The sequence below is a fragment of the Tinamus guttatus genome, unplaced genomic scaffold (genome assembly GCF_059628265.1).
Source record: "Tinamus guttatus ecotype Peru unplaced genomic scaffold, ASM5962826v1 Tinamus_guttatus_pri_ptg000866l, whole genome shotgun sequence".
Lineage (NCBI taxonomy): Eukaryota > Metazoa > Chordata > Aves > Tinamiformes > Tinamidae > Tinamus > Tinamus guttatus.
Window position 1 is genome coordinate 76,659 of NW_028289400.1, and position 27,036 is coordinate 103,694.

Below are 27,036 nucleotides of genomic sequence, written 5' to 3' on the forward strand. Positions count from 1 at the left end.
TGGGGACTCAAAGGGGACACAAGAGCGGACTTGTGGGGATACAGTGGGGACAGGAGTGAGGACTCCCGGGGATGCCACGAGGGACACGAGCGGGGACTCCCGGGGACGCCACGGGGGACAGGAGTGGGGACTCCCGGGGATGCAATGGGGGACCGAGCGGGGACTCTTGGGGATGCAATGGAGGACACGAGCGGGGACTCCCGGGGACGCCACGGGGGACACGAGCGGGCGCTCGCGCACGGGCGCGCAGCGGCGCCGCGGGCTCCGCGCTCCGCGCTCGGGGCTCCGCGCCGCGGGCTCCGCCCCGGGGCCGCAGTGGCTGGCGGAGAGTCCGCGCCCATTTCCGCCGCGGCGGAGCCCGGCCCCTCGCGCCGCTGCTGGGCGCTGGGGCTCCGCCAGCCGCAGCTCCACCATGCCGGGCGAGGCGGCGGCCGTGCTGGCCCTGGGTACGTACCGGGAGCGGGGCCGGGCGGGCGGAGCCGCGCCGGGCTCTGCGGGCGCTCGCTGCGGCTCCCCGGGGGCTCCCGGTTCTCCGGGTCCCGCTGTCGCGGCGGGGACACGTCGGGACCCCCCCCCCCTAGAGCCGCTGCAGCCCCCGGAGCCCGAGCCGAGCACGGGCGCGACCAGCGACCTTGTGGCTGCCGCGTTGCTCAACAGCGCCCGGTGGATCCCGCTCTGCAACGCTGAAACGCTCGTAAATATTTTCGTTTGGGAGCCTAGTGCTTTCCGCGGGAGACCCTTAATGCCCGGGCGAGCAGCCGCAGCTTCTGCTCTGCTAGTTTTATGAATCAGTCGAGTCTCTCGCTTCTGAAACCCTGCAGACGTTTGGCTTTGGTCCCTGCCGTAGCTCTTTGCTTCACCACCTCTTGCTCGTGGGAATGCTCTTTGGCCGTGACTTGCGAAGCAGGGCTGGTGGTGGGATGAGCCCTTCAGTGTCTTAATTTCTTCTGGGATAGACTTAATTAGCGGGAGGATATTGCCTGATTTGCAATTAAAAGGCTCTTCAGTTCATAGGCTCACAAGCAGTTCATAGGCTGCTCTAGGCGGGAGATGGGGGAGACGCAGAGGAACTGGGAACAAAAAGACCTAAAAACAGTGCCTTAAGGCTGGACCCAGCTCAGATGATGTGGAAGGTGGGATTGGATCTCTGTATGTCTTTAGGGTCTTGAGGGCTCGGAGAAGCTGAGTAGACTTTGAAGAGAAGAAGAGGCTTTGATAGCTGCTGCTGCTCAGGTGTGTGGTGCAGGTGCTTGGTGCTGGAGCACAAGGAATGTTTCTGGCTGGGGCAGTGCGGGTGCAGGTCGGGCAGGGGAGGAGAGGTCCAGCCTGGGCTCGTCACCAGCACAAGGACTTTGGTGACCGCCTCTGCCCGGCCGTGTGTGCGAGGCTGGTGTTATTTGACACAGGACTAGCGTAAAGAGCTCTGAACTGCACCTTGTTTTGCGTTTGGGGCTGTTTCCAAGAAGAAGGAGCATGAGTTTTTCTGTCTGTTTTACCCAGAGGCCCAACCTAGGGAGGGGAAGGTTGTGTGTGTGCATGGACGTGCGCGCCTGGCCCTGAGGACCCAGCATTTGTTACCGCTTTCCTCTTAAACCTCATCGACTCTGTGGTCGACTTGGGGTCAGGGAAATGCAGTGCAAACCAAGCGGTGGCTCAAATAAGTGAGGCCCTTCAGAGCACTTGGTTCAGGAAAGCAACTGCTCTTGGCCCCGTTCCACCCTGCTGTGCCGGGAGCCTTCGCAGGCCGGGACGCTTGCTGGGCTTGCAGTCCCCGTCTCTGGGTGCTGAGCCATGGGCTTGCACCTCTGAAAACCACTGGTTGGACCCAGCAGAGGGACCAGTCAGGACTTTTGCATCTGAAGCTCTTGGTCACCTTGGCCTCCCTTCCTGGTGCAGCACCCAGCTCTGCCTTGGTTATACATGAGGGACTGTCTGGTTTCTGTCGGCCTCGAGCCCGGGTTTTGTTTAGGTCTCTGCAACATCTCAGATGCTGCATCTTGAGATGAGCACTTTTGCAAACTGTCTCCAAACAATAGTTTGGAGTGTTGGCCTAAAATAACAAGGGAAGCTGGAGCCTCCTCCCACTCGCCCTTCTCCCGTGCTATATATATGCACCTGGTGGCTGCGAAGGGCTAATCTCCAGAGCCGAGGGGAAAATATGAGCCGAGCTGATTAGGAGGGAAAACTTCAGGCAGGAAACAAACCCCAGTGATAGCCAGGAGCTCCTCAAGAAGAGCCTTATTAGTCATCGGAGAAGCTACGTTGTCCCTTGGTCCGGGTGCGGATGCAGGATGTGCAGGGAGATGGCACCAAGTGATATGGCAGCAGCGTGAGTGATGGGACTACGGGCTGGGAAGCCCATCCGGGAAGCTGGGCAGGCTGTGGAAGGGAGAAACCCGGGGCTGGCAACACAGAGGGAAACGGGAGGTTGAGATGTGCTGGGAGCAAGAGAGGTTCCCACAGCGTTGGAGCCTGTTCTGGTACGGGCATCACCACGGGCAGTGGAGGAGAAGTGGGGTCTGCAGTGGATGCGTCCCCAGTGTGTTTGAGACAAAGCAGTGATGCCAAGGGCACTTTTACCCTCTTGCCATTCAGGGGAGCTCAAGCCAGGGTGGTATTAGTAACTGCATAAAGCGCTTGACTCTCCTGGATGTGTCAGGGATGCCCCCAGTGAACAACACGCGGGGAGTCCGTGCTGGCCGTGCAGGGGAAATCCCTAGGGGTGAGAGGGGTGTTTCTTGCACGGGTGCAGCCCTAAACCCACGTCATCGATGCAAAATCGTTGCCAACTGGAAAGCCAGAGGTGACGCAGAGGTAGGTGGAGTAGTCGCGAAGGCCAAGGTGATCTCATGGGGTGAGCTCGACTGCTTTCTTAGCTGGCCGCGCTCAAACAAGTGTCTTGAAGGCGACCGAGCGGCACGGTTGGCAGAAGGGCTGTCACTGCAGCGGCATCTGGGAAGCAGCAGCATCCAAGCCCTCTCTGTGCCCGTTATAACAGCCGGGAGCTGAGCAGGAGCCGTGGCACGAGCGGCATGGGGTTGAGCTGGGGCAGCCCGGCTTGGCAACACAAAAAGGCAGCCAAGAAGGAGTGGGTTTGCCTCCGAGTAACTTTCCCTAAGGAGAAGCTACAGGGAGCAGGCAGGATATGTGGTGTAGAGGGTTGTAGCCTATAGCTGCGAGAATTCCCATGCTTTTTGCCTGGTGCGATTAAGTGAGCAAACAAGCCCGCCGGCCGCTCTGCGTCCCCGCTGCTGTTGTCTTCAGCTCAAGGCTGTTCGCGCGGCCGCATCAAAGCGCTGCCAGTAACTGGGTCAAACACGTGCCTGTGGCCACGGCCAGGGGAGATCTGCTGGCCCCATCTGCCTTCCCGCGCTGGGATCGATGTGTCCGGCGCAATCCTGCGGGATGCGTGGGTTTCCCTGCCGCGTGCGTGGGTTTCCCCCCCGTAGGATTTATCGGTCGCTGTTGCGCTGGGGCTCGTTCTCAGGGGGAAGGCGACCGCTCGATGCTGCCGGGTGGTTCTTCCCGCGGGATGTATCCAGCACAGCTGGGCACGTTGCTGCTCCTCTCTGAAGTCACTCTCGGAGATCAAGCGGCGCGGAGCCAGACGTAAGCCAGAAGCCATGACTTCAGCTCCTGGCCGGCAGCCCAAGCGCGCTCCCTGTTCCTGCAGTGAAACTCGCCTGCATCCGGGGGGACCCGGGTGTTTCCATGTGCGCTTTGGAGTCCGCCTTTGCTGCCAGCTAGGACTTTCCATGCTCACTCCTTTGATTCATGCTTGCCTGTTGCATGCGTGACTTCCTCTGGCCCAGGTGATTCTGTTAGGGGTCTGATAGCCCCCTCAAAAACATGTTTTAACATATTCCCTGTTCTTGAAATCCAGCCCCTTCGTGTGACTAGAGGATCGATGTGGAACTCTCCACATTGGAAGCTGTGGGACATGGGGACTGCAGGGGTGGTGGGTCTGGAGCCTGATGAGGAGGAAGGAGCTATTATAAGACAGTGGCAGGTTTTCAATTCTGATAGCTCATTGCATCCAAGTGGGGTTTAGATGCCTCAGTTTGCCCCCAAAAAAGAAAAAAAAAGAAACACCTGCTGGGTTAAACTAGTCAATGCAGAAATCTCCAGCATCAGAGCCTGGGTCAGCCCTACTGAATCGGTGGTCAGGCGGAGCCCGTTGTGGACTGTGGATTTTCCTCTGCCTGCTGCATGAGGTATTACTTCTTTATTTATTACAAATAATCTTGGTGCTGTCAATTTGTCAGAGGCCACATATGGATAGGGCAGAGCTCCGGCCGGGAAACATCTGCGCTGGTGTAATGGAAAGGGCATCGCCTCCCCCGCCGGCTCCGTGCTGCCCTGGGCGCAGCGTTGGAAGGTGGCTCCGCGTTGGAGGCTGCCAAATGCGTGTGCAATTCCCACAAAACCGTGTGGGAAAAGCCACGTGCTCCGGTAAGGTGAGGTGACTCTGGGTTTAACGTGGCTGGACTCTGGGACAGCCAACTGCTTGGTGCTCCTCACGTTTACTGGTGAGGTTTGGGATGGGAAGCGTGGAGAGGAGCAGCATCCTTGGACTAAGGAGGACACAGTCGTGCCAAAGGATGGTGGCTTTGGGATAAGCAAACTCGTGGCACGTACTGTCCTGCACAGGCATGGGAGCCAACAGAAAACCAGAGTTGGGATGGCCTGGGATTTGTGGGAATTGTGTGCAATTATGTGGCTGGGCTATTAACTGCAAAGAGCATGAAGGTGATGTCCCAAACATTGCCGTGTGACAGCGTGGCCCGCGAGACGTCCATTTGCTGCTTAACTCAGGGTGTTGCCTTGTGAGAGCTTTTTAGGGTCTTGAGTACTTTCTTTGGATGAATGTTGCTGGGGACCTTGAAAACCATGTTTACGGTCTTATTTATTGTGCACAGTGATTAGAGGAAATCCTTTTTTGCCTGTTTATGTGGACATGCACTACAGTCTGCTGTTGCGAAGCACACCGACTTGCATATTTTACATGCAAACTGGAGATTGTTTTTCGTCTCCATCCCAGTTATAAACGCTAGGACATTCAATGGGACTCTTACCCTTTTATAAACCTTTTATAAGCTCTCATTTCTCCCAGTTTTGAGCGTTCAGCGTGGGTCCTTCTGTGCTCTTCCTCTGATTCGTGTCTCAAATCTCTCCGCAGGCGTCTTCGTAGCCGTGTGCCATGCCCTGGAGAACACAACGGCAGCCCTGAGCGGTGAGTTGCCCGTTGCAACCTGCAGCCATCCCGGCCTGCAAACCTGTCCCCTTCGCTTGTTGATCTAAAAACCACCCGGTATCGACCGGCCCCGCGCTGGCGGAGCGTGAAATGCCAGCGGCGGGCGGGAAGCTGCTTGATTCCTTGTTGTTCCCGGTGTGGAAAATGAGAAAACCGCCCGGGGCAGGCGGTGTGAGAGCCGCAGCCCGGTGCTTCCATCGGCGTTTGCCGCCCGTGCACCGGGACGCCGCAGGGAGCGGGCACCCGTGAGCACGTGGTGCATCGGCCGCTGGGGCTCTTAGTTTTCCCTTTAATGCATTGCTGGGCTTCAAATCAAAGCGGGTTTGTGAGTGGCCGATTCATCCGTCCCCGCTTGCTTCCCCAGCGCCGGCTTGGAGGCTCGGGAGGCTGCGGGAGGTGCCGGCGGGGCAGCCTGGCCGCGGGCTTCCCCTCTCAAACGGCCCGTTTGTTCACCGGCTCCTTGGCCGCGGCGGGAGCTTGGCAGCAGGATAGGAGAGTTTTCATGGGCAGAGCGGGACGCGGCGGCTCGGGGGTGGCAGGATGCCCGGGAGGAAGCCAGGAACGTGAGGAAAGGTCGGAAAGACGAGCTGGAGCGGGGAGCCGGGGCGGCTGATGGCCCTGCTGGCACAGAGCTGGGGCCAGCGTGGCTCCTCGCACACGGGGAGGTCCCTTTTGCATGCAGGAAAGGTCCCTTTTGCATGAGGAGGGGATCGGGGAGGTCTCCCCTTGGTGCATCGCTGCAGCGGGAGCTGCACAAAGCGCAGTGCAAGCGGAGCAGCCGCTGTCTTGCGGCGTGCAGGATTTTGCTCGGGAGCCGGGAAAGGAGCCGGCGTTTTGCTGGGAGCTCCCGGCGCATCGGCGGCCACTGGGAGCGGAAGGAGCTGCGGCCGCAGGGCCGGCCCAGCATGCGGGGCGGCCGGCGAGTGCCGCAATGTGGCCCGCAGCTGCGCGCCGAGCCCCCGGCACCGCTTAACGCGAGCCAGGAGAGCGCCGGCTCGCGTGCCGGGGCCGGCTCCCGGAGCTGGCGTTGCTCCAGGGGCATCTTGTGTTTCTCTGGACCACGGCACCCAATGCTCTCCCCGGGCCGCCGTCGAGCACGTGTCGGGGAGGATTTTTTTGGCTCCGGAAGCCGGTTGAGAAAGCGGCTGCGGACGGTGACCCCAGCGCTGGTGCAACACGTGCCGATGCCGGGCCAGGAGATGGGGAGTCCGTGGGAGGATGCGGAAAGCCCACCCAGGCTGCAACTGGAATAGGGGGTTGTGTCCTGCCCGGAGCAAGGTTCAACCAAAAACACCCCTTGTGCCCCCAGCTTATCCCACTGGGCTTTTCCTCTTCCGGCATCGGCACCGCTGGAAACAAACCCCGTCTCCCTGCGATGCCACGCGGGCATTTGCACGAGCTGCTCTTGCATCGCCCAGCTGAGACCCGGAAGCATTAACAAAACGTGGCTTTAATTACCCCAGGCTGCCATAAATTCCGGGAGGCAGGAACTTGAGGTGGCTTTGAAACGACAGGGATCGGATGCGCTTTATGCGAGGGCTTAATCCGAAAGCAGGATATTTGTTTTCCATGTCTGCCGGGGGAGGATAATTCGAAACAGCGCGGGCTGTAATGCAAACCAGCGGCGAGCGGAGCCGGGTGCTCGCCGCGCTGGGAGCCGCTCGGCCGGCGAGCTCGCCCGGACGGGCTCTGCGTGCACCAGATGCTGGTTAACTCTCTCCTCCCCCAGGAAGGATTTCCAGCTTTAAGCTCTTTAGCAAATTCCTCCGGGGCTGGCCCAGCTTTGCTCGCGAGCGGGTTCCCATATGCCCCGCGCCCGCTCTGCTAAGTGCTCCCAGCTGCTCGGATCGGGTGGGAGATGCATCCGTCTGTGTTTCTGTCCCTGCTGCAGGTCCCCCGGTGGCAGCAGCCGTGCGATCCCATTTTAATGACTGCCCGGACTCTCACAGCCAGTTCTGCTTCCACGGCACCTGCAGGTTTTTGATTCAGGAGGACAAGCCAGCATGCATGTGAGTGGGGATTAGAGCCTTGGCCGAAGGGTTAGGATCCAGAGGGGCTTTTTAAGGGTGGTTGGTGTTTCCTGCATCCTGCGGGCATCCCGCAGGAGTTTCCATCAAAAGAGGAATCGCAGAGAAGGAGACTCCAGGCTGCCCAGAGAGGTTGTGGAGTCTCCTTCTCTGGAGATCTTCCAAACCCGCTTGGACGCAGCCCTGTGCCACGTGCTCTGGGTGACCCTGCGTGTGCAGAGTGGGACTAGGTGACCTCTAGAGGTCCCCTCCAACCTTAAGCATTCCATGATTCTATGATCCCGCTCCCTTTGCGGCTCTGGATCACTCCCTTCTCGCTCCGCTTGCAGATGCCACTCCGGCTACGTGGGGACGCGCTGCGAGCACGCCGACCTCCTCGCCGTGGTGGCCGCCAACCAGAAGAAGCAGACCATAACGGCCTTGGTGGTGGTGTCGGTGGTGGCCTCGGCCGTGCTCATTGCGGTGTGTGTGCTCATACAGTAAGTACGGGCGGCAGCTCGCCGAGCAGGTCCCCCCACGCAGCCCTCGCGCCCGCCCACGCGGTGCCGGGATTTCCTCCGGGAGATGCCTCCGGCCCCCGCGGAGCCCTTATTTGGGGCTGCAAAGGGCTGGGCGGGGTGCGCGTCTCGCCCAGGCATCGCATCCCGCGCGTTATCTCGGCAGATGAGCGGATACGCTTCCCCGGGAAGCTTTCTTCTCGAGGAAAAGCCTGCTCGCCTTGACGGCTATCTCGGTTGGGCACAAGCCAAAGGCGACTCGAGGGGCCGGTTCCCAGCTCCTTCCCCAAGCGTGGGCTGAGCCCCGAGATGTCCCGTTCCCAGGAAAGGCAGCCCCCCATCTGGCAAAGGCGGAGAAGGGAGGTGACGGCCCCAGGTCGCATCTTGCTTGTGGGATGACTAGCACATGCAATGCCTCCTGCATCCCGGTTACTTTTTGGGAACCTCATTGCAATGGGATCAAATGACCCTCCGCGGGCCAGTCCAGCCGCTGCCACGGCTCTTCCCGTAGCCATCACTTTTCCAAGGGCATCAGTGTGGCATCGGAGCAGGACGCATCCCCTGATGCCCCTTCTCCTTGCCCTGCAGCTGCTGTCGGGTCCGAAAGCCGTGTGAGTGGTGCCGCGCGGCCGTGTGCCGGCACGAGAAGCCCGGCGGCCTCCTGAAAGGCGGCGCGTCCTGCTGTCACGCCGAGACAGGTAGGAGGAGCGGGGCCACCACGCGCGTCCCCAGCGCCGGATCCCGATGGAATAACCCTTCTCCCTTGTGCTTCTCCACAGTGGTCTGATGGGAGTCAGCTCTGCCAATGGCCACAACAGTTTTGCTCTCACGTTGAGCCGAGACCAGCACAACTACTATTTTTTTTTCTTCTTTTGGCCTTTTTTTCTTTTTTTGCCTTTCTTTCCCTTGCGTCGCTGCGGGATGCTCCAGTTCCCGTCTCCTCCAGCGCTCCGCTCCCTTTCCTGAGCGCCGGCTGGGGGGAAGCGCCGCCGTCTTGGAATGGGGATGCCAGCTTGGAGCCTTCCCAGTTAATGCTCAGGTGCTAGGGATGAGGGAGCAGGTACCAGGCACTGCAGCAGCTCGCGAGCATCGTCCAGCTCCCACCTTTGCCACCCGCTCATCCCCGGGCATCGAAATTCCGGCTTTTATTTCATATCCCACCACCTCGAGCAAGGCGCTGGAATCACCCAGGATTGCTGCCGTTCGCTCTTGCATCCCTCCCCATGGCACCTACCTGGATCTGCAGAACAACAGCATCGCTCTGCTGTGGGGTTTCCCTCCAATGCTTGGATTTCTTCCTTGTTAACCAAAAAAAAAAGCACGAGGAGAAGCCAGGCCCAGCAGGACACGCATTTACGTGGCAGAGACTCGGCCATCCCAGTGTCCCACATGGCAGAGCGAAGCCCGGGGCACCGCAGGGACCACGCAAGCGCTGGGGACAAACACGATCTATTATTAATGACAAAATGAACCTTTAATCCTAGGAAGCCTCCTCGAGCTGGTGCTCTAACCTTCCGTTGACTTGTTAATCCTTTCATAGTCTTCATCATAACCAACCTGAAACTTTTTTTCTTATTTTGTTCTTTTTCTTTTTTTTCTTTTTTTTTTAAGTCATGGTTATTCTAATGTCTTCTGTATATGTTGCACTGAAAGTTAATATTTAATGTTTTAATTTATTTTGTGTGGTTAAATTAATTTTGATTTCTATGTTATTGTGATTGGCTGTTCTTTTTTTTTTTCTTTTTTTTTTTTCCCTAATACCTGGATTATAGTTATTTAAGTGATATAAAGGACACTTTTACAGAAGGGTGGTTTTGTCGGCGTTTTGCTTGGGGAGAAGGGAAGGTGTGGAGGGGCAGATGGGGCCATTGGCTGGACTGCAGCCCCCATGGGCAAAACTTCAAGGGGAGAACAGGGCCAAGGGGTCCCTGCACTGCTGCATGCCTGTGTGCACAGCTGGATCCTCGCTGGGCACAGCTGGATTATCCCTGGACACAAGTGCATGGCCTGGACACAGCTGGATCATCCCTATGCACAGCTGCATGGTCTGCACAGCTGGATCCTTGGTGGGGACAGCAGGATACCTGCGTTTTGCATCCCGGTGAGCACTCATGGAGTGTCACCTTTGCATTACTTGGGCCAAATTTTGCAGAAATAACTCATGCAAAGTGTCGCGTGTGCACAGTGTCACCAGGCTGGGCCGTGCCCCTGCGTGAGGGCAACCAGGGCCACAAACTGCTCCCGTCTCTGCCCTGCACCGCGTCCCGTGCCGCCCGTGTGATAAAGCCCAGGTGTACCCAGCTCGTCACAGCAATAAAGATAACACGCAAGGAATGCAGCCTTGCTTAAAAATAGGCAGTGGGGAGAGCAAACAGGCTGCTGGTGGCATTGCCAGGGCAGGGAGCCCTGCTGGAGGCAGAAAGGGAATAGGGGGCTGCTCTGCTTGGCGCTGCAGAGCCAAAGGCTGCAACGTGTCCCCGTGTCTGGGTGCACGAGCCTTCCCTCTGCAACCCCTCCCCACTGCTGCGGCGGTGCAAGGCGGGGGGAGGTTGGGTTTTATTTTTCTCTTAAAAAAGCAAACCGTCCTCAAGGGAGGAGTAAAAATAGACAAAAAAATTCCCTGGGGTGAGCGCGTTGTCTGAGGCGGCCCTGGAAATAGCGGCTCGCGCGGCCGTCCCCACGGCGGGCGGCGTTTCGCGCCGGGACGCATTCCCCGCGCGTCTGCCCGGTGCCGTCACCGCGGGGCGGCCGGGCCTCGCGCCGCCTGGTGTCGGCTGCGCGAACCGGAGCCCCCGGCTGCTTCCCGAGGGATGCGGACACGGGGGTCGCAGTGTGGGGTGGGCACCGTGGTGCCCGTGGGCAGCGCAGTGCAGGCATTGCGTTGTGCGTGGGCACTGCAGCCTGGCGTGAGCAATGCAGTGTGGTATGGGCAGTGCATGGCAGCACGGGCATTGCAGCGGGTATTGCAGCGTGGCCTGGGCACTGCATGGCAGCACGGGCATTGCAGCAGGGTGTGGGTATTGCAACATGGCCTGGGCACTGCATGGCAGCACCAGGCAGCCTGCACCACCGCAGCACGGGTGTTGCATCCTGGCACAGCCACTTCCTTGCAGAGTGGGCATCACATCATCCACAGGCATGGCATCTTGGTGTGGGCATCATGCCATGGATATCACATTGCACGTGGACATTGCATCGTGGCAGAGCATCACACTGCACATGGGCATTGCGTCGTGGCATGGGCATTGCATCACAGTATGAGTGTTGCATTGTGGCATGGGCGCTGCATTGCAGCATGGGCATTGCAGCATGGGCATCACATCGTTCACAGTCATGGCATCTTGGTGTGGGCATTGCATTGCACATGAGTGTTTCATCACAGCATGGGCATTGCGTCGTGGCACGGGCATCCCATGGCACGGGACAGCACACTGCACACGGGCATCAATTGTGCATAGGCACTGCAGTGCAGCAGCAGCATTGCATCGTGGTGTGGACATTGCATTGTGGCACAGCTATCACACTGCACACGGGCATTGCCTCGTGGCATGGGCATCACATTCTGCATGGGCATTGCAGCGTGGGCATTACATGGTTCACGGGCATGGCATCTTGGTGTGCGCATTGCATTGTGCCACAGATATAGCATTGCATGTGGGCATTTCATGGGGGTGTGGGCACCCTACTGTGGCATGGCCATTGCATTGTGCGTGGGTATTGCATCACGGTGTGGACAACGCACCGTGGCACGGACACTGCATTGAGCACGGGCACTGCATTGTACGTGGGCATTGCATCATGGCATGGGCATCACACAGCGCATGGGCACCGCAGCACAGCCGCGCTTGGGCAGCCCTGCAAGCCCCACAGTGCAAGGGGGTGAATTTGCGGGGTGCAATTGCAGGGCACAGCACGTGCCCGGCTGCAGACCTTCCTCCCCGCCGGCACTGGGGACGCGCTGCAGGGCACGGAGCAAAGGGCGGCAGTGCCAGGGCTGGCGGGGACCCAGCACCGCTCATTCCCCACGGCCCCGCCGTGTTTTCGAGCGGCAGCAATGCAAACAAGGGCGCGGGCGAGCGGCACGTCGCAGCGACCGCGGCCGCAGGGCCGTTGCTATTTGTAGGTGTTTGGGGTGGTTTCATAGATCCCGTGGGAGCGGTGGTGGCGGCGGCTGGCACGTGTCACTGTGGGTCCCGCTCCTGCTGCTGCGGCTCTGCCCAGGGACAGGGCTGAGTTTCTCCCCCCAGGAGCTCAATCCATGTGGGAAACAGCGGCTAAATCTGCTCGTGCCTTGCAGGGTGCCAGAGATGGGGCTGGGAAGGGGCTCGGGAAGGTGCCGCTTGTGAATATCCTGCCTGAACCAGGAGCAATGCAAAAGGTCCCACTGGATCCCAGCTGCAAGATCCCAGTGGATTGGGATGCCATATCCCAGCCACCAGGGCAGCGAGAACCCAGTGGGTCCAGGATGCAAGATCCCCCAGAGCTGGGGCACAAGATCACAGCCAAAGAGTGTGCAGGACCCCAGCCAACTTGGGAAGCAGCATCTGGGCTGCCAGGCTGCGAGATCCCAACAGATCCAGGGTGTGAGATCCATGCGGATCCCGGGTATGAGATCTCGCCAGCTCCAGGATGGGAGATGCCAGCAGATCCGGGGAGCTGCATCCCAGTGGATCTGGAGCGCGTGATCCGAGCCAGGCTGGGAGAGGCTGCCAGGCTGCAAGCTCCCGATGGATCAGACGTGCAAAATCCCGGCGGGAGATCCCGGCGGGACCGGGGAGGGCTGTGAATCTCCCTCCATGCCCCATCCCCGGTCGCCGCGGGCGGCGCTGGGCGGCCCGGGCGGGCGGCGCTGCGGGCGGGCCGGGCCGGGCCGGGGGCGGTGCTGACCCGGGAAGCGGATGGGCCGGGCCGGGCATGGCGGAGGCGGCGCAGAGCCGGGTGCAGGAGGCCGTGGAGAGCATGGTGCAGGGGCTGGAGCGGGAGCGCATCCGCGGCATGCAGGTACGGGCGGCCCCCTGAGCCCTGCGGCCCCCGTGCGCGCTCCGGGAGCCCTGTGCACGCTCGGCACGAGCTGCATGCACCCTTGTGCAAGCCCTGTGCGCCCTTGTGCGAGCGCCGGCACTCCTGTGCAAGCACCGTGCAAGCTCCGTGCAAACTTGTGCAAGCACCGTGCAAGCTGCATGCACGCTCTGTGCAAGCTGCGTGCACCCTTGTACATGCTTTGTGCACACACTCTGCAAGCTCCATGCACGCCTGTGCATACTCCGTGCACCGCTGTGTCAGCTCCTCTGGGCACTCTTGTGCACGCCCTATACATTCATGTCCAAACTCCAGGCAGTCCTGTGCAAACGCTGTGCCAGCGCCATGCACCCTTGTGCCAGCCCTATGCATCCTGGTGCAAGCTGCACGCACGCCTGTGCAAACCCTGTGTCAGCACCGCTTGCACACCCAACACGTGTGTGCAAGCAACCTCTGCAAGCAGCCTGCATGCTCCATACATCCCTGTGCCCCCCCGTGCCAGCTCCTTGTGCCCCCACACACCTCTGCAAAGGGGGGCACGCTCGCCATGGGGGCATCCTGGCACTGACGGCCCCGTGTCCGCAGGGCGCCATGTTCCGGTGCAGCGCGCAGTGCTGCGAGAACAGCTCGGCCTCCATGCAGCAGGTGCAGCAGTGCATCGAGCGCTGCCACGCGCCCCTGGCACAAGCACAGGCCATCGTCACCGGCGAGCTGGAGCACCTCCAGGTGAGGCTGGGCCGGGCAGCGGCGTGCGGGGGCACCACGGGCTCCTCACCACCCTGTCCCCTGTCCCCACGCAGGACCGGCTGAGCCGCTGCACGCTCCACTGCAATGACAAGGCCCGCGACGCGCTGGAGGCCGGCAGCGGCAAGGAGCGGGTGCGGGCGCAGCTCGACGCCTGCGTGGCCGCCTGCGGCGACGAGCACCTGCGCCTGCTGCCCGCGCTGGCCCGCAAGATGAAGGAGAGCCTGGCCGCCCTGCAGCAGTAGCGGCTGGGCGCCGCGTTATTAAAGGCAAGGTGCAGAGCTGAGCCCTGGCGGTGCTGTGACACGGGCAGCATGGGGCTTGGGTGCTGCTGGGGGGTCCTGGGGTGCCAGCAGGCGCGGGGGTGCACAGGGTGACACGTGTGCGAGGGGCACGGGGTGACGCTTGCGCATGGGTGACGTGCAAGGGGGGATCCCCGGGTGTGTGTGAGGTGCAGGTGACCCCAGCACGGGCAGGGTGCTCCCTGCACCATCCCTGCGTGTGCACAGGGTGCAGCAGGGGGGTCCCTGGGAGAGTGCGAGGTCAGGGGGAGTCTATAGGGGTGCAGGGTGTGGGGGGAGCCCTGCGCGTGTGCACAGCATGGTGTGACCCGGGCATGTGGGCAGGGTGGCATGTGCAGGGTACGGGATGGCCCCGGTACTGGTGCAGGATGTCCCCAGTGCTGTTTGACCCCAGTACTGGTGTGGGCTGGCCCCGGCGCAGGGTGAGCTGGCGCGGGGTGGCCCTGGTACTGGCACGAGGTGGCCTCGGTACCGGTGCGGGGTGGCCCCGGCGCGGGGTGGCCCCGGCGCGGGGTGGCCCCGGTACCGGTGCGGGGTGGCCGCGGCGCGGGGTGGCCCCGGCGCGGGGTGGCACCGGTACCGGCGCGGCGTGGCCCCGGTACCGGTGCAGGGTGGCCCCGATGCTGGCTGGCCCCGGTACCGGTGCGGGGTGGCCCCGGTGCGGGGTGGCCCCGGTACCGATGCGGGATGGCCCCGGTGCGGGGTGACCTCGGTACCGATGCGGGGTGACCCCGGTGCGGGGTGACCTCGGTACCGGTGCGGGGTGGCCCCGGCACGGGTCGCTCCCTGCACGTGCGCGGGGCGCTCGTGCCGCCGCGGGCAGCAGCGCGCGCGGCCGCACGTGGCGCGCCCTCGCCGGGCCGTATTGTCCCGCGTATCCGCGCACGCCTCATCCCCAAACCGGTGCCGCCGCCTCCGGGCCCCGGCGGCCATCGGGGTGCTCCGGGCGGCCGCCCCTTCCCCTGCCCTTCCGCCCCTTCCCCTGCCCTTCCGCGGGCCGCCGCGGGTCCTCCCGCGGCGTTTCGCTGCACGGCATGCGCCTCCTTTCGGAGGAATGCGGTAAGGGAGGCGCGGCCGCCATTGGTTGGCGCCGCGGCCGGGGGCGGGAAGGAGGCAGCGCGGTGACGTCAGACGCCGGCGCGGTGACGTACGACGGAGGCGGCGGGAGCGGCGGAGGGGACGGCGGCGCCGCGCTGAGGAGACGCCATGAGCAAAGCGCACCCGCCCGAGCTCAAGAAGTGGGTGGCGGCCGCGGGGCGCTGCGGGGTGCGGAGGGGTCCGGAGGGGTTGGGGGGACCAGCCTGTCCGGGCGACCGTTATTCCCCAACGGGTTCTTTCCCGGCGTGCCGTGCGGGCGGGGGGTGTCATGGCGGCGGGCTGAGGCCGCCGCGCTGACCCGCTCCCCCGGTGTCGTTGCAGGTTCATGGACAAGAAGCTGTCACGTGAGTCCGGGGAGCGAGGGGGGGATACACTAACGAGACCGAGCTGTGCCTGTGTGTTACTTCGGTGTCACTTTTTATACCAAAATCGCCACTTTTAAAGAATTTTAAATGTTTTCTGCACTATTTTCATTGTCGTGTTCCTCATTATACAGACTGTTAAGGCGCTATGCTCTCTATGCTTGTGACTATTGTGGCAGTATGCGCTTTCGAAGCTATTCCCATTAAAAAAAAAAATCACATCAAATGCCACGGTCAGTGGTCCCGTTCTTCACATTTACTGAATTTCTCGCAGTGAAGCTAAATGGTGGCCGGCACGTCCAGGGGATACTGCGAGGATTCGATCCCTTCATGAACCTCGTCATAGATGAGTGCGTGGAGATGGCGTCGGGAGGCCAGCAGAACAACATAGGGATGGTGGTAGGTGCTCGTTTGGACCAGCTGGGCTGAAGCAAATGGCTTAAGGGCACCGTGGCTTTCACCACTAATATGTGCGTTGAAAGGAGCTGAGTTTTAAGAGGTTGATGTGTTGCTGTAATGTAAGCAAAATGTAAACTTATTGTAATGTGATCTGATGTATTTGCTCACCTCAGTCCGTTATGGTTCCGGTTATTGCAGTTCATGTTCCCTGTTGTAGAATTAATTTCATGTTGTGGGGAGCATCGTGTACTGGGCAGACTTCTAGGAAGACAAATTTGAGTAAGGGCAGGGGGAACCTGTGGTGCTGCAGAGCTCATGTTCTTTGTCATGACTGCTGTGAACTTTTCTTTTTAGGTAATACGAGGAAACAGCATCATTATGTTAGAAGCCTTGGAACGAGTATAGAAAGTGGTGAAACCCACTCGGGGACAGTGTGTGTGATGTGACCCCTGTGCGTGTGCAGCATGTCGGGCTGCAAACGGATCTAAATATGCTCCTGGGTGCTCGCTTGGATCTTCTACCAAGCATACATCATGGTCATGTAAACTTATTTTTTGTTAAATAAATTTTTGTAGTGGTTTAAATAATTCAACTGAGTTGTGTCTACCTTTTTGTATAACAGCACAGCTGGAACGTTATAGATGCTAGCACAGTGGATGTGGTATTATTTATGAGCCTTAAAACACTTCCTTTTTTTAAAAAAAGGGTCTGCTTCCTTCCAGAAGGTGGAAGATGGAAGCAGAGGTGTACAGTATCTATGAGATGGTGATGAATCAAAAAGATTGAGCTTGCTTTTCAGAGTTCGCTGACTGCAAATGAGGAGTGCCCTGGAAGCCTGAAGCCTTGGAGCATTCCGAAAGGAGGTGAGCTGCTTATAAAAGTCCTAAACTGAGTTCACTTACCTCATACACCGGCCCAGAAAATTGCAAGAACTTTGTGCAGCAGCGATGCCTGTGACTGAACTGCAGGAGCGTAAGCCAGCCTCCAGCTACCCAAAGACAAGACTCAGCCCATGTTTTTGTTCTGCAGTTTAGCATGAACAAGCAGCGTTAATATTTCCCAGTGGAAGGAGCACTCAAAGCTCCCAGGGACTTGTTCCCAATTCTGCCACCAAGGCAGCTGGGTGGAGAGGGAAGGTGGTCGCTCTGAGCAGGCGTAACCTTGCCCTGCAGCCAGCGAAGAAAGGGACCACGACCCTGGCACAAAGGGCATTTTAGAGCATTTTGTCTGCTGAAGTTGGCATAGAAGCATTAACAGCACTTGTACTTACATCCCATTAAGTCTTCTTTAGTTTTGTTAGTGTAGTATTAGTCAGAGGATGTTAAGAACGCTGCTGGACAAGGCTGGAGTGGGCACAGGAGTCGGACAACTGAGTTGGATGGTTGAGCACCCACCAACAGCTCTGTGGGACCAGGCACCACGAGGAACAGACTTCAGGTAGTTCAAGGCAACAGACTTTCAGGAATTCCATTTATTTGTAAAAAAAACTACAGTGCTTGCTGCATCTCCAGATAAGGTACTCCAAGCTAGTACAGCAATATTAGACAGTCAGTGCATGTGCAATATTCCCAAGGAAGTTTATCTAAAACCTCTTGTGCCCTCCAAGAGTTTCAGATCTAACCATAGGTTTTGATGCTTGAGCAAGTGAAGAGCATCTCACAGTTTTGCTTACTTACCACCCGTTTGGGCAATTCTCACACTTCTTGGACAGAGGGAAGGCAGCCACCACCCCACAGTTACAGTATTTGCTCTGGAAGGAAGCTAAGGATGCATCCATGACTGGCGCTGCCCAAGTTCCACACCAAGAACAAGTTGTTTGATACATTCTGAAGAATGGTACTTAAATTTTATTTTAAAAAAAATCTTACATAGGGATAGATGAAAGAATCTATCATGAGGCAGTTGGGTACCAGCTGACTAGATTAATAAGGGAAAGCTTCCTCTCCAGGGTATCTTGAGGTGATTAGGTGTTTCTTCATCAGTGGAAGAGTTGCTCTTGATCAGATTTAGCTGTGGTTGCTACAGCAGGTGATCTGTATTTCTGGATGGAGCAGCCTGGATGCCCTGGCAAGCCAGAGGAATGTTCCAAGGAGCTCAGAGCTCTGTCTTCAGTTTCTCATGCAAGTCTTCCTGGTCGATCTTGTCCGTGTTCCCATACCACTGGTGGTAAGCAAGCAGCGCTGCGTTTTTGGCTGCTATGGCACTCATCTCCATGGCACTGGCAGCGCACTCGATGCCGTTGAGGTAGTATATCACACCCCCAAATCTAGTTTAAAGCCTCCTCAGTGAGCCCTGCTAGCTCATGACCAGGGACCCTCTTTTCCGCTTGGGGAAAGACGAATCCCACCTGATGCCATTATTTCCTCTAACTTTTTCTAGCAAAAGAAATACTTTGTATCCAGTCACAATTTTAATCCTACTTAAGGAACAAAGTGCCCAGTTGATGGACCATCCCATATCAAACATTCTCCAGAGACCTTGTTGGCCTCCAGTCAAGAAACCTGCCTCTCTTACCGCATAAACTTGTCCAAGATGTCCTCAACCCACATGTTCATGCGCAGGGGGTTGAGGCCGTAGTGCCAAAGAAGTTTGAGGATGTTGATTATATACCAGCTGCTCTCCTCAAACACAAACTCCTCTCCATTATAAATACCCAACAGGCTGTTGTAGCCTGGAGCAACGTCGAGGCCTAGAGGCAGGAAAAAAATTAGAAGGTAGATCTTTGCCGTAGAAGGTAAATCTTTTTCAGCAAATCTATTGTCCTTTGATTTAATCTAGGCTGTGCCAGGGGGGTTTGATAAGGGCAGTAATTCTGAATGAAGGGATGAGAGCTTGTCCCTGAGATAAGGGGGAAGGGGGTTTTGAAGCAGAGACAAGGAATGATTTGGAGTGACTTCTGATCCTTCTGAACAGGGTTACCTGGATGCCAGTCTATAACTTGCCAATAGCAACAGGAGCTTGTGGGAATATATAGGATAAAAGGTTAAAAAGGTCACCTGTTGAAGATTACAAAACTAGGAATGAGGAACTGCTGGTGAAGCAGAGGGGATTCACTTAATCCAGGATTGGTCACTGGGTTGCTGGCGCTCCAGGATTGGTGGGTTAAGACATGCGAATGTTGTATAAATGCCCTCCCAACCCCGGGCTTAATAAATGCCTTTGGCTGAAGACCCCTGGCCTATGCTCTGTCAATTACCCTACAAATGGTGCCTGAACGGGGACCTGAAGGATGACTGTGAGGAAGTTGCAACCGTGGGGTAAGATGGATGGGATGCAACATCTAAGTGTGATTGCATGAGGGTGTAGAAGCTCTGGGGAGAGCCATGTCGTCAGTAACCACAGGAGGAACCATGTCTGTGGAGCTGGTTAGGCATAATATGTGACCTGGGGGTTTGGGATGGAGTTGGAGTTGTGATATGGGACCGGGGACTCAATGGCAGGATTGCTGCTAAAGCAGATGTATGAAGCACTAAGATGATGCACCAGAACTGGGTTCTCTGACCCCTCACCAGCTTGCCCATCGCCACCTAAGGACATGACACCAACTCCCCTACAACCAGATGACTGTTTCCCACAGGTATCGGGGAATTCTTCACCCCCTCCATCAGCCCTGCCTGATTATGAATTGCAAGAGGTGGTAGTCAGCAAACCCCCAACCAGGCAAGATCCCCCACGGGAAGGGGCTAAGGAGGGAGATGAAGGCTGGCGAGCCATGAGACGTGAAGCCCTTCAACAGGGAGACCGGGAGATGGGGTCGACCTTGGGCGCTACGGGATGCGCGGCTTTTCCGGTCGAGTTTGACGGGAAAGGGGGTGCAAAACACAGACCCCCGGATTGTAATGTGGTAAAAGAGCTGCGTAAAGCGGTCTCGGATTACGGGCCCAAAGCTCCCTACACATTGGCCTTATGATGAGGCTGTTGCAAAGAACGTCGGTGAGTACCCCCAGGACTACAAGCGGCTGATGAGATTGTTGTACGCACCAGTGCAACAGGCGGTCACGGCCCAGGAAGTGCGGGATGTGGCTAATCTCCAGACTCTGGATAATGCACGTGACCCACAAATGCAAGGAGTGGGTGTAGAAATGTTGCTAGGGGAAGGGCAATACGGGACAGTGAATGTCCAGGCCAGATGCCCATCAGCAGTGCAGATACAGGAGCAGGAGATATTTCTTGAAGCTGCAGGATGTGCCTGCAGGGGAACAGGAGGCTACACAACCTTTTTCTAAGGTACAGCAGGAGAAAGGGGAACCATATATTAAATTCTCGGACCATTGAAGGGCAGCCCCCAATAGTGAGGCACTTGGGAGGACCGGCAGAGACAGCACAAGTGCCCGTGGATATTAGTGATTCCGGAATGGGGAAATGGGTAGGCCCAGCACCATGGCTAACGTGGGGGCGAGGGTATGCTTGTGTTCAGATCCAGATCAACTGATGTGGGAACTGGCAAGATGGGTCTGACCGGTGCTCTCATCATCCCTGGCCATCTGCATCGGAAGAAGAGTCGCAGGGGCCGGCCCCACAAGAGGAGGAGGATCCCTCAGACAGCCCCATCGCAACGTTTGGTGCTAAAGAAGGACAGAATTGGCTGGGATGCTGGAGGTGATGCTGAAGAATCCTCCCTGCCTACCAAGCACAGGATGAAGACCAGAATTACCAGCCACTATTGATGGAGATTGATCACGGAGAATACAGTAAGATAATCCTTGAGTGAACTTGGCAACGTTTGCTATCATCCTGGAATGGGCAGAAAACAAAAAAAAGGGGGGGATGTGGGAATACATAGGATAAAAGGTTACTAAAGGTCATGTGTTCAAGATTGCGAAACTAGGAATGAGGAAGTGCTGGTGAAGCAGAGATCACTTAAATCCAGGATTGGTCACTGGGTGGGTGGCACTCCACGATTGGTGGGGTAAGATGTGCGAAGATTGTATAAATGCCCAAACCCTGGACTTAATAAATGCCTTTGGCTGAAGACCACCGGCCCCTGCTCTGCCAGTTACCCTACAGGAGCTCCCCCTTGTCCTGCAGCAGTCAGGAGGGTGCAGGGTTTGTGCTGCGGGAGCCAGCATCAGCAAGGGGCAACACTCAGCAAGAATTTCTGCTTTTTAACATGCACCAGAGAGAAAAGGAGATCGCCTGAACCAGCAAAAGTGTGCACAGGATGGGGGCAGATTGCACCATTTTAGGGGTGGAAAAAGGAGAAATTGGCCAAGCATTGCAGGGCACGCACCGAGCTCCTTGACGAAGTGCTTCATGTGCAGGTTGAGCGGGTGGATGACGGAGCCGCCGGCCTCGTAGTGTTGTCCCTCCACGCTGACCGTGGCCAGGCGGCCGCCCACGTCCCCGCGCTCGAAGACGTCGATGGGGACGGAGCGTCCGAAGCGCTGCCGCAGGAAATAGGCCGCGGCCGTGCCGCCGATGCCGCCGCCGAGCACGGCTGCGGGCAGAGCGGAGCGCTGAGCGGCGGGCGCGCGGGGGGAGCCCACGCGCGGCTCCCGCGGGCCACGCACAACCTACCGATCCTGCTCGGGGCCGGGCGCTGCTCCTGGCGGCGGCCCGCGGCCCACGGGCACAGCGCGGCCAGGAGGAGGAGGAGGAGAGGCTCGGGCCGCATGGCTGCGCTCCGGGTCGCACTGGGCCGGGCCGAGCCGAGCCGGGCCGGGGGCGGAGCCCGCGTTACCGCCGCTCATGGGCTTGCGGCGGGCGGGGTTTGCCGCGCGCCGCTGGTGTAGTGGTATCATGCAAGATTCCCATTCTTGCGACCCGGGTTCGATTCCCGGGCGGCGCACCTCGCTTTTTGTTTCTCCTTTTGCTCTCTCAAGCCGCTCTTTTCATTCATTCCTGTACATATCTATATGTTTTACACTCTTTTTTTTTTTTTCAGGACCCGCACGTTTATGCCCAAGGGGGGCGGGTGGCAAGCGACACTCTTGGTACTGCACAGCACAAGCCTAAGAGGGGCGACTTAATGGCACCGCTCAAGCTGGGGAAGGGGCCTCATTCGCATGCACATTATTACCAAAACCCGGCTGCCTTCGTGATCCACAGGGCTGCCCACGAGCAATGCACCCAACCTGGGGTGTTTCTTCCCAGAAGCCCTAAAATGACGTTTTTGTGCCACATAGAGCCTTGTCACAAGCTGAACTTCAGCAATCTCATTTCTCGTGAGGGGCTTGGGTGGATGGAATCGCACCTAAACGTAACTTGTTTCCAACCTAGGTCTGAAATGTGGGTTAAAGGCCTGAAAGGTGCAGGGTTCTGCAGAAATCCCCTCTGCGCAGGGGACACGTTCCTCTGCTTGGTGGCGTTGTGTTGCGAACGCTGCTGGACAAGGCTGGAGTGGGCACAGGAGTCGGACAGCCGAGTTGGATGGTTGAGCACCCACCAACAGCTCTGTGGGACCAGGCACCACGAGTAACAGACTTCAGGTAGTTCAAGACAACAGACTTTCAGGAAGTGCATTTATTTGTAAAAAACTACAGTGCTTGCTGCATCTCCAGACAAGGTATTTCAAGGTACTACAGCAATATTAGACAGTCAGTGCATGTGCAATATTCTCAAGGAAGTTTATCTAAAACCTCTTGTGCCCTCCAAGAGTTTCAGATCTAAACGTAGGTTTTGATGCTTGAGAAAGTGAAGAGCATCTCACAGTTTTACTTACTTACCACCAGTTTTGGCAATTCTTGCACTTCTTGGACAGAAGGAAGGCAGCCACCACCCCACAGTTACAGTATTTGCTCTGGAAGGAAGCTAAGGATGCATCCATGACTGGCGCTGCCCAAGTTCCATACCAAGGACAAGTTGTTTGATACATTCTGAAGAAAATACTGGAGGGAAAGACATTTACCCCTTTCCCTGACTGAAACATAAAGACAATCCTTTTCCTGACTGAAACAAAATCAGAGAGGAAAAGCTGCAGGCAGGTTCTAGAAGGGTAGGGCTCAGTTCATCACAGTGACACAGATCCTGACTTTGGCAGTCATTTTATTATGAAGGGCACTTGGGATCAATGATGGTGCTTAAAATTCATTTTTAAAAAAATCTTACATAGGGATAGATGAAAGAATTTTCATGAGGCAGGACCAGCTCAGTTGGGTACCAGCTGACTAGATTAATAAGGGAAAGCTTCCTCTCCAGTGTATCTTGAGGTGATTAGGTGTTTCTTCATCAGTGGAAGAGTTGCTCTTGATCAGATTTAGCTGAGGTTAGACTGCTACAGCAGGTGATCTGTATTTCTGGATGGAGTTGTGGTGCACAGCAGAGCAGCCCAGATGCCCTGGCAAGCCAGGGGAATGTTCCAAGGAGCTCAGAGCTCTGTCTTCAGCTTCTCATGCAAGTCTTCCTGGTCGATCTTGTCCGTGTTCCCATACCACTGGTGGTAAGCAAGCAGCGCTGCGTTTTTGGCTGCTATGGCACTCATCTCCATCTCACTGGCAGCGCACTCGATGCCGTTGAGGTAGTATATCCTGTCGTGGAGGATCACGGGTGGGCATTTCTCAGGGGGGCTGTAGTGGGGGTAGGCCAGCCACTTCTTCTCTTTAACAGAGTCATAGGAAGAGAAAAGCAAGTTAAGCTGCTCCTTGGTGAGTGGTTCCTTTGAAAACACCCTCCAGACAGCTGATTGCAAGGGCAGCTTTTCTTCGCTGGGTCTGCCTTCAACAGGAGATACCACCCCCATGCCGTTGAAGAACAGTTTGGGGTTCTCTGTAGTGAAGATGGCACTCAAATGAAAGGCAGAGGGGTCGTGGTAGCCAAAGAAGGAAGCATTTAAGCGCCCATGCACGAATGTCACTATACTCTTGAGGTAAGGGTTTGAGAACTCTGGGATAGGAGGGTTGAAGTTCCTAAAGGTGATGTTGGACATTTTGTGGTTTAGTGGGGTTGCAATGACAACAATATCATACATTTCTGCTGACTGTCCCGATGTAGAGTTGTAAGTGACGTAGTACAGATTCCGTGTGCCCCCTAGGGAGAAAAAACAAGAGGGGAGAGAGCTCAGACCAGTCTTCTGCTGCACGAATTCCTGTTCATCCTAACACTGTTTTTTTTCTTGTTGTTTGTTTCTTTGTTTCTAATTCCATTCCATTCAGGCTACTTGAAAATGCTTGAGCTCACAAGAACGTACAAATAATACAAGTTTAGCTGACTAAGCATCTAAGACCTTGAACGGAGCCCAGCTTTCAATTTAAGAGACTAAATAAAACAACCCTGGGCTAGGGATGGACTCAGGGAGCTGTCACTGCTTTGCTCTAGCTCCCAACTGACTAAAGTATCCCAAGAGCTGACCACTCTTCCCCACCCCATCAGAAAGTGAAGACAACTCACCTGCAGGATCAGGTCTTTGTTTTGGCTCTATGGACAGAACTGTGCCAGAAATAAGCTGTGCTTTGGCAGCATAGATAAGGCCATTGCAGACAAGTTTATTTCCTCCCTTGACGCCCCAAACGCCAGGTGCCACCCCTGTCAGCGAAATAAAACCTACGAGGAAAGCAAGACCATTAAACGTGCTTGTGCAGTGCCATTCTGTAGGGGAGCACTTGGAACAGGAATGGGAAGTTAGGGGGAAATACTCCACTGGGATATGCAGCTTGCTTGAGCACAGGGCTCACCAGGCCACAGCGGCCACCAGTTGTTGGTCAGAGTAACCCAGCAAGGGAGGGCCCTGCTGAGCAGCAGCAGGAGAGACTTTGGCCAAAGGGAGCAACCAGGCTGCTGCCAAGGTCTGCCCAAGCTCTGGGAGCAAGAACCCCAGCAAACACATGTGCCACAGGGTCCCTAGGACAGATGCCTACATGTTTCACCATGCAAGGGGGAGACACTCTTCAACACTCACCTACAAAAGCATTCGTGTTGACTCCTTGCCCATAATTGACTCTCATGACTGGACAAATCACTTCATTTATGAACTTATGGGAGAAGCCGGCTTTCTGCATGGATTCATCAAGGGTTTGGTTCACCATCTGGGCAAAGTCATTCCCTCCAAGGGCATGAAGTAAGCGCTCGTTACTGCTGAAGGTATAGTCGTGCGTCTGGTAGCGATAGATTCTTGGGCCAGAAACAAGGAAACACATTCAGGGCAGTTGCAGAACAACACATGCACTAGGCAAGCCCCTCAACTTGATAAGATTATAAGTTTCAAATGCTAGTTGATTATCTTTGTTCCTGTCACTGGCTGCCAGCAAGAAGAGTTTGGCCCCATCCTCTTTACATTCGCTCCTCGGGCACTTGTATATATTGATAGGATCCCCTCTATCTTATTTTCTCCAGGCTAAACAGGCCCTGCTCACTTAGCCTTTCCTCATAACATAGATGCTCCAGTCCCTTGATCATCTTTGTTGCTCTATGCTGGATGGACCGTCTCGAGAAGCTCCACGTCCCTCTTGTCCTGGGGAGCCCAGAACTGCACCCAAAACTCCAGGTGCGGCCTCACCAGAGTTGAGTAGAGGGGAAGGATCCCCTCCGTCAAACTGTTGGCAACATTCCTCCTGGTACAGGCCAGGATCCCATTGGCCTTCTTGGCCACGAGGGCACAGGGCTGCCTCATGGTTGACCAGGACTCCCAAAGCCCTCTCTGCGGAGCTGCTTTCTAGGAGGTTGTCCCCTAATCTGTGCAGGTGCCTGGGGTCATTCCTCCCCAGGTGCAGGAGCCTGCACTTGTCCTTGTTGAACCTCATGAGGTTCCTCTCTGCCCAACTCTCCGTCCTGTCTAGGTCCCTCTGAATGGCAGCGCATCCCTCAGGAGTGTCGCCCACTCCACTCAGTTTGGTAGCATCCACAAACTTGCTCAGGGTGCACTCTGTGCCCTCGTGCAAGTCTTGTCCCCCTTGCTCAACTTCTTTCTTGTAGGAACGCACCGATCCTGAGCTTGGAGAAAATAGTGCTTGAATATTAGCCAACTCTCCTGGAGCCCCTTTCCTTCTAGGACCCTGGCCCAGGGGATTCCTCCAAGGAGCTCCCTGAAGAGGCCTCACATTCCAGCTGCCCTCTCATGTAAAGAGCAACTCCGCCACCTCGCCTTCCTTGCCTGTCCTTCCTGAAAAGCCTAAAGCCACCCATGGCCACGTTCCAGTCATGACAGCTGTCCCACCATGTCTCAGTAACTGCAATGAGATTATGGCCCTGCAATCGCACACGCATCTCCAATTCCTCTCGTTTATCCCCATGCTCCATGGGTTTCAATCAAACGTGGCTCTCTTACAACAAACCTGCCTCTCTTACCGCATAAACTTGTCCAAGATGTCCTCAACCCACATGTTCAGGCGCAGGGGGTTGAGGCCGTAGTGCCAGAGACGTTTGAGGATGTTAATTATATACCAGCTGCTCTCCTCAAACACAAACTCCTCTCCGTTATAAACACCCAACAGGCTGTTGTAGCTTGGGGCAACTTCGAGGCCTGGAGGCAGGAAAAAAAGTAATACACCGTAGAAGGTAAATATTTTTCAGCAAATCTGTTGTACTTTGAGTTAATCTAGGCTGTGCCAGGGGGGTTTGATAAGGGCAGTAATTCTGAATGAAGGGATGAGAGTTTGCCCCTGAGATAAGGGGGAAATGGGATTTTGGAACAGAGGCAAACAATGATTTGCAGCGACTTCTGATCCTTCTGAACAGGGTTACCTGGATGCCAGTCTATAACTTGCCGATAGCAACAGGAGCTCACCCTTGTCCCGGGCATCCGCGCTGGTGCGGGGACAGGAGGGTGCAGGGTTTGTGCTGCAGGAGCCACCATCAGCAAGGGGCAACACTCAGCAAGAATTTCTGCTTTTTAACATGCACCAGAGAGAAAGGGAGATCGCCTGAACCAGAAAAAGTGTGCACAGCATGGGGGCAGATTGCACCATTTTTGGGGGCACTCACCGAGCTCCTTGACGAAGTGCTTCATGTGCAGGTTGAGCGGGTGGATGACGGAGCCGCCGGCCTCGTAGTGTTGTCCCTCCACGCTGACCGTGGCCAGGCGGCCGCCCACGTCCCCGCGCTCGAAGACGTCGATGAGGACGGAGCGTCCGAAGCGCTGCCGCAGGAAATAGGCCGCGGCCGTGCCGCCGATGCCGCCGCCGAGCACGGCTGCGGGCAGAGCGGAGCGCTGAGCGGCGGGCGCGCGGGGGGAGCCCACGCGCGGCTCCCGCGGGCCACGCACAACCTACCGATCCTGCTCGGGGCCGGGCGCTGCTCCTGGCGGCGGCCCGCGGCCCGCGGGCACAGCACGGCCAGGAGGAGGAGGAGGAGGAGGAGAGGCTCGGGCCGCATGGCTGCGCTCCGGGTCGCACTGGGCCGGGCCGGGCCGGGCCGAGCCGAGCCGAGCCGGGCCGGGGGCGGAGCCCGCCCTGGCGGGCGCTC

At 57.2% G+C, this 27,036-nt stretch overlaps 4 protein-coding genes, 1 non-coding gene and 1 pseudogene across 6 annotated transcripts; 4 read left to right on the forward strand and 2 right to left on the reverse strand.

Moving 5' to 3' along the window:
* The first annotated feature begins 392 nt into the window (after window positions 1-392).
* Window positions 393-8,642, forward strand: TGFA (transforming growth factor alpha). The gene is made up of 6 exons (XM_088537780.1): window positions 393-446; window positions 5,180-5,233; window positions 7,146-7,263; window positions 7,611-7,760; window positions 8,367-8,476; window positions 8,558-8,642. The coding sequence occupies exons 1-6, from the start codon at window positions 413-415 to the stop codon at window positions 8,563-8,565; spliced, it is 474 nt and encodes a 157-aa protein (XP_088393906.1). The 5' UTR covers window positions 393-412; the 3' UTR covers window positions 8,566-8,642.
* Window positions 8,643-12,670: 4,028 nt separating this feature from the next.
* Window positions 12,671-13,840, forward strand: TIMCC (TIM double twin CX3C motif chaperone). Its single transcript, XM_088537781.1, has 3 exons — window positions 12,671-12,779; window positions 13,383-13,523; window positions 13,598-13,840. Exons 1-3 carry the CDS (start codon window positions 12,693-12,695, stop codon window positions 13,784-13,786), a joined length of 417 nt encoding a protein of 138 aa, XP_088393907.1. The 5' UTR covers window positions 12,671-12,692; the 3' UTR covers window positions 13,787-13,840.
* A 1,124-nt stretch (window positions 13,841-14,964) lies between these two features.
* On the forward strand, window positions 14,965-16,289 carry SNRPG (small nuclear ribonucleoprotein polypeptide G). The gene is made up of 4 exons (XM_088537773.1): window positions 14,965-15,081; window positions 15,263-15,285; window positions 15,578-15,702; window positions 16,057-16,289. Exons 1-4 carry the CDS (start codon window positions 15,050-15,052, stop codon window positions 16,105-16,107), a joined length of 231 nt encoding a protein of 76 aa, XP_088393899.1. The 5' UTR covers window positions 14,965-15,049; the 3' UTR covers window positions 16,108-16,289.
* Window positions 16,290-18,174: 1,885 nt separating this feature from the next.
* On the reverse strand, window positions 18,175-21,316 carry LOC104571457 (prenylcysteine oxidase 1 pseudogene; annotated as a pseudogene). Its single transcript, XR_015914092.1, has 3 exons — window positions 21,220-21,316; window positions 20,933-21,139; window positions 18,175-18,391 (listed from the first exon to the last, which is right to left on the reverse strand). The product of XR_015914092.1 is annotated as a prenylcysteine oxidase 1 pseudogene (transcript).
* A 103-nt stretch (window positions 21,317-21,419) lies between these two features.
* On the forward strand, window positions 21,420-21,490 carry TRNAG-CCC (transfer RNA glycine (anticodon CCC)). Its single transcript has one exon. It is a non-coding gene; the product is annotated as a tRNA-Gly (tRNA).
* Window positions 21,491-22,893: 1,403 nt separating this feature from the next.
* On the reverse strand, window positions 22,894-26,946 carry PCYOX1 (prenylcysteine oxidase 1). The gene is made up of 6 exons (XM_088537779.1): window positions 26,844-26,946; window positions 26,557-26,763; window positions 25,921-26,095; window positions 24,536-24,747; window positions 24,028-24,180; window positions 22,894-23,667 (listed from the first exon to the last, which is right to left on the reverse strand). Exons 1-6 carry the CDS (start codon window positions 26,944-26,946, stop codon window positions 23,009-23,011), a joined length of 1,509 nt encoding a protein of 502 aa, XP_088393905.1. The 3' UTR covers window positions 22,894-23,008.
* Window positions 26,947-27,036: the final 90 nt, after the last annotated feature.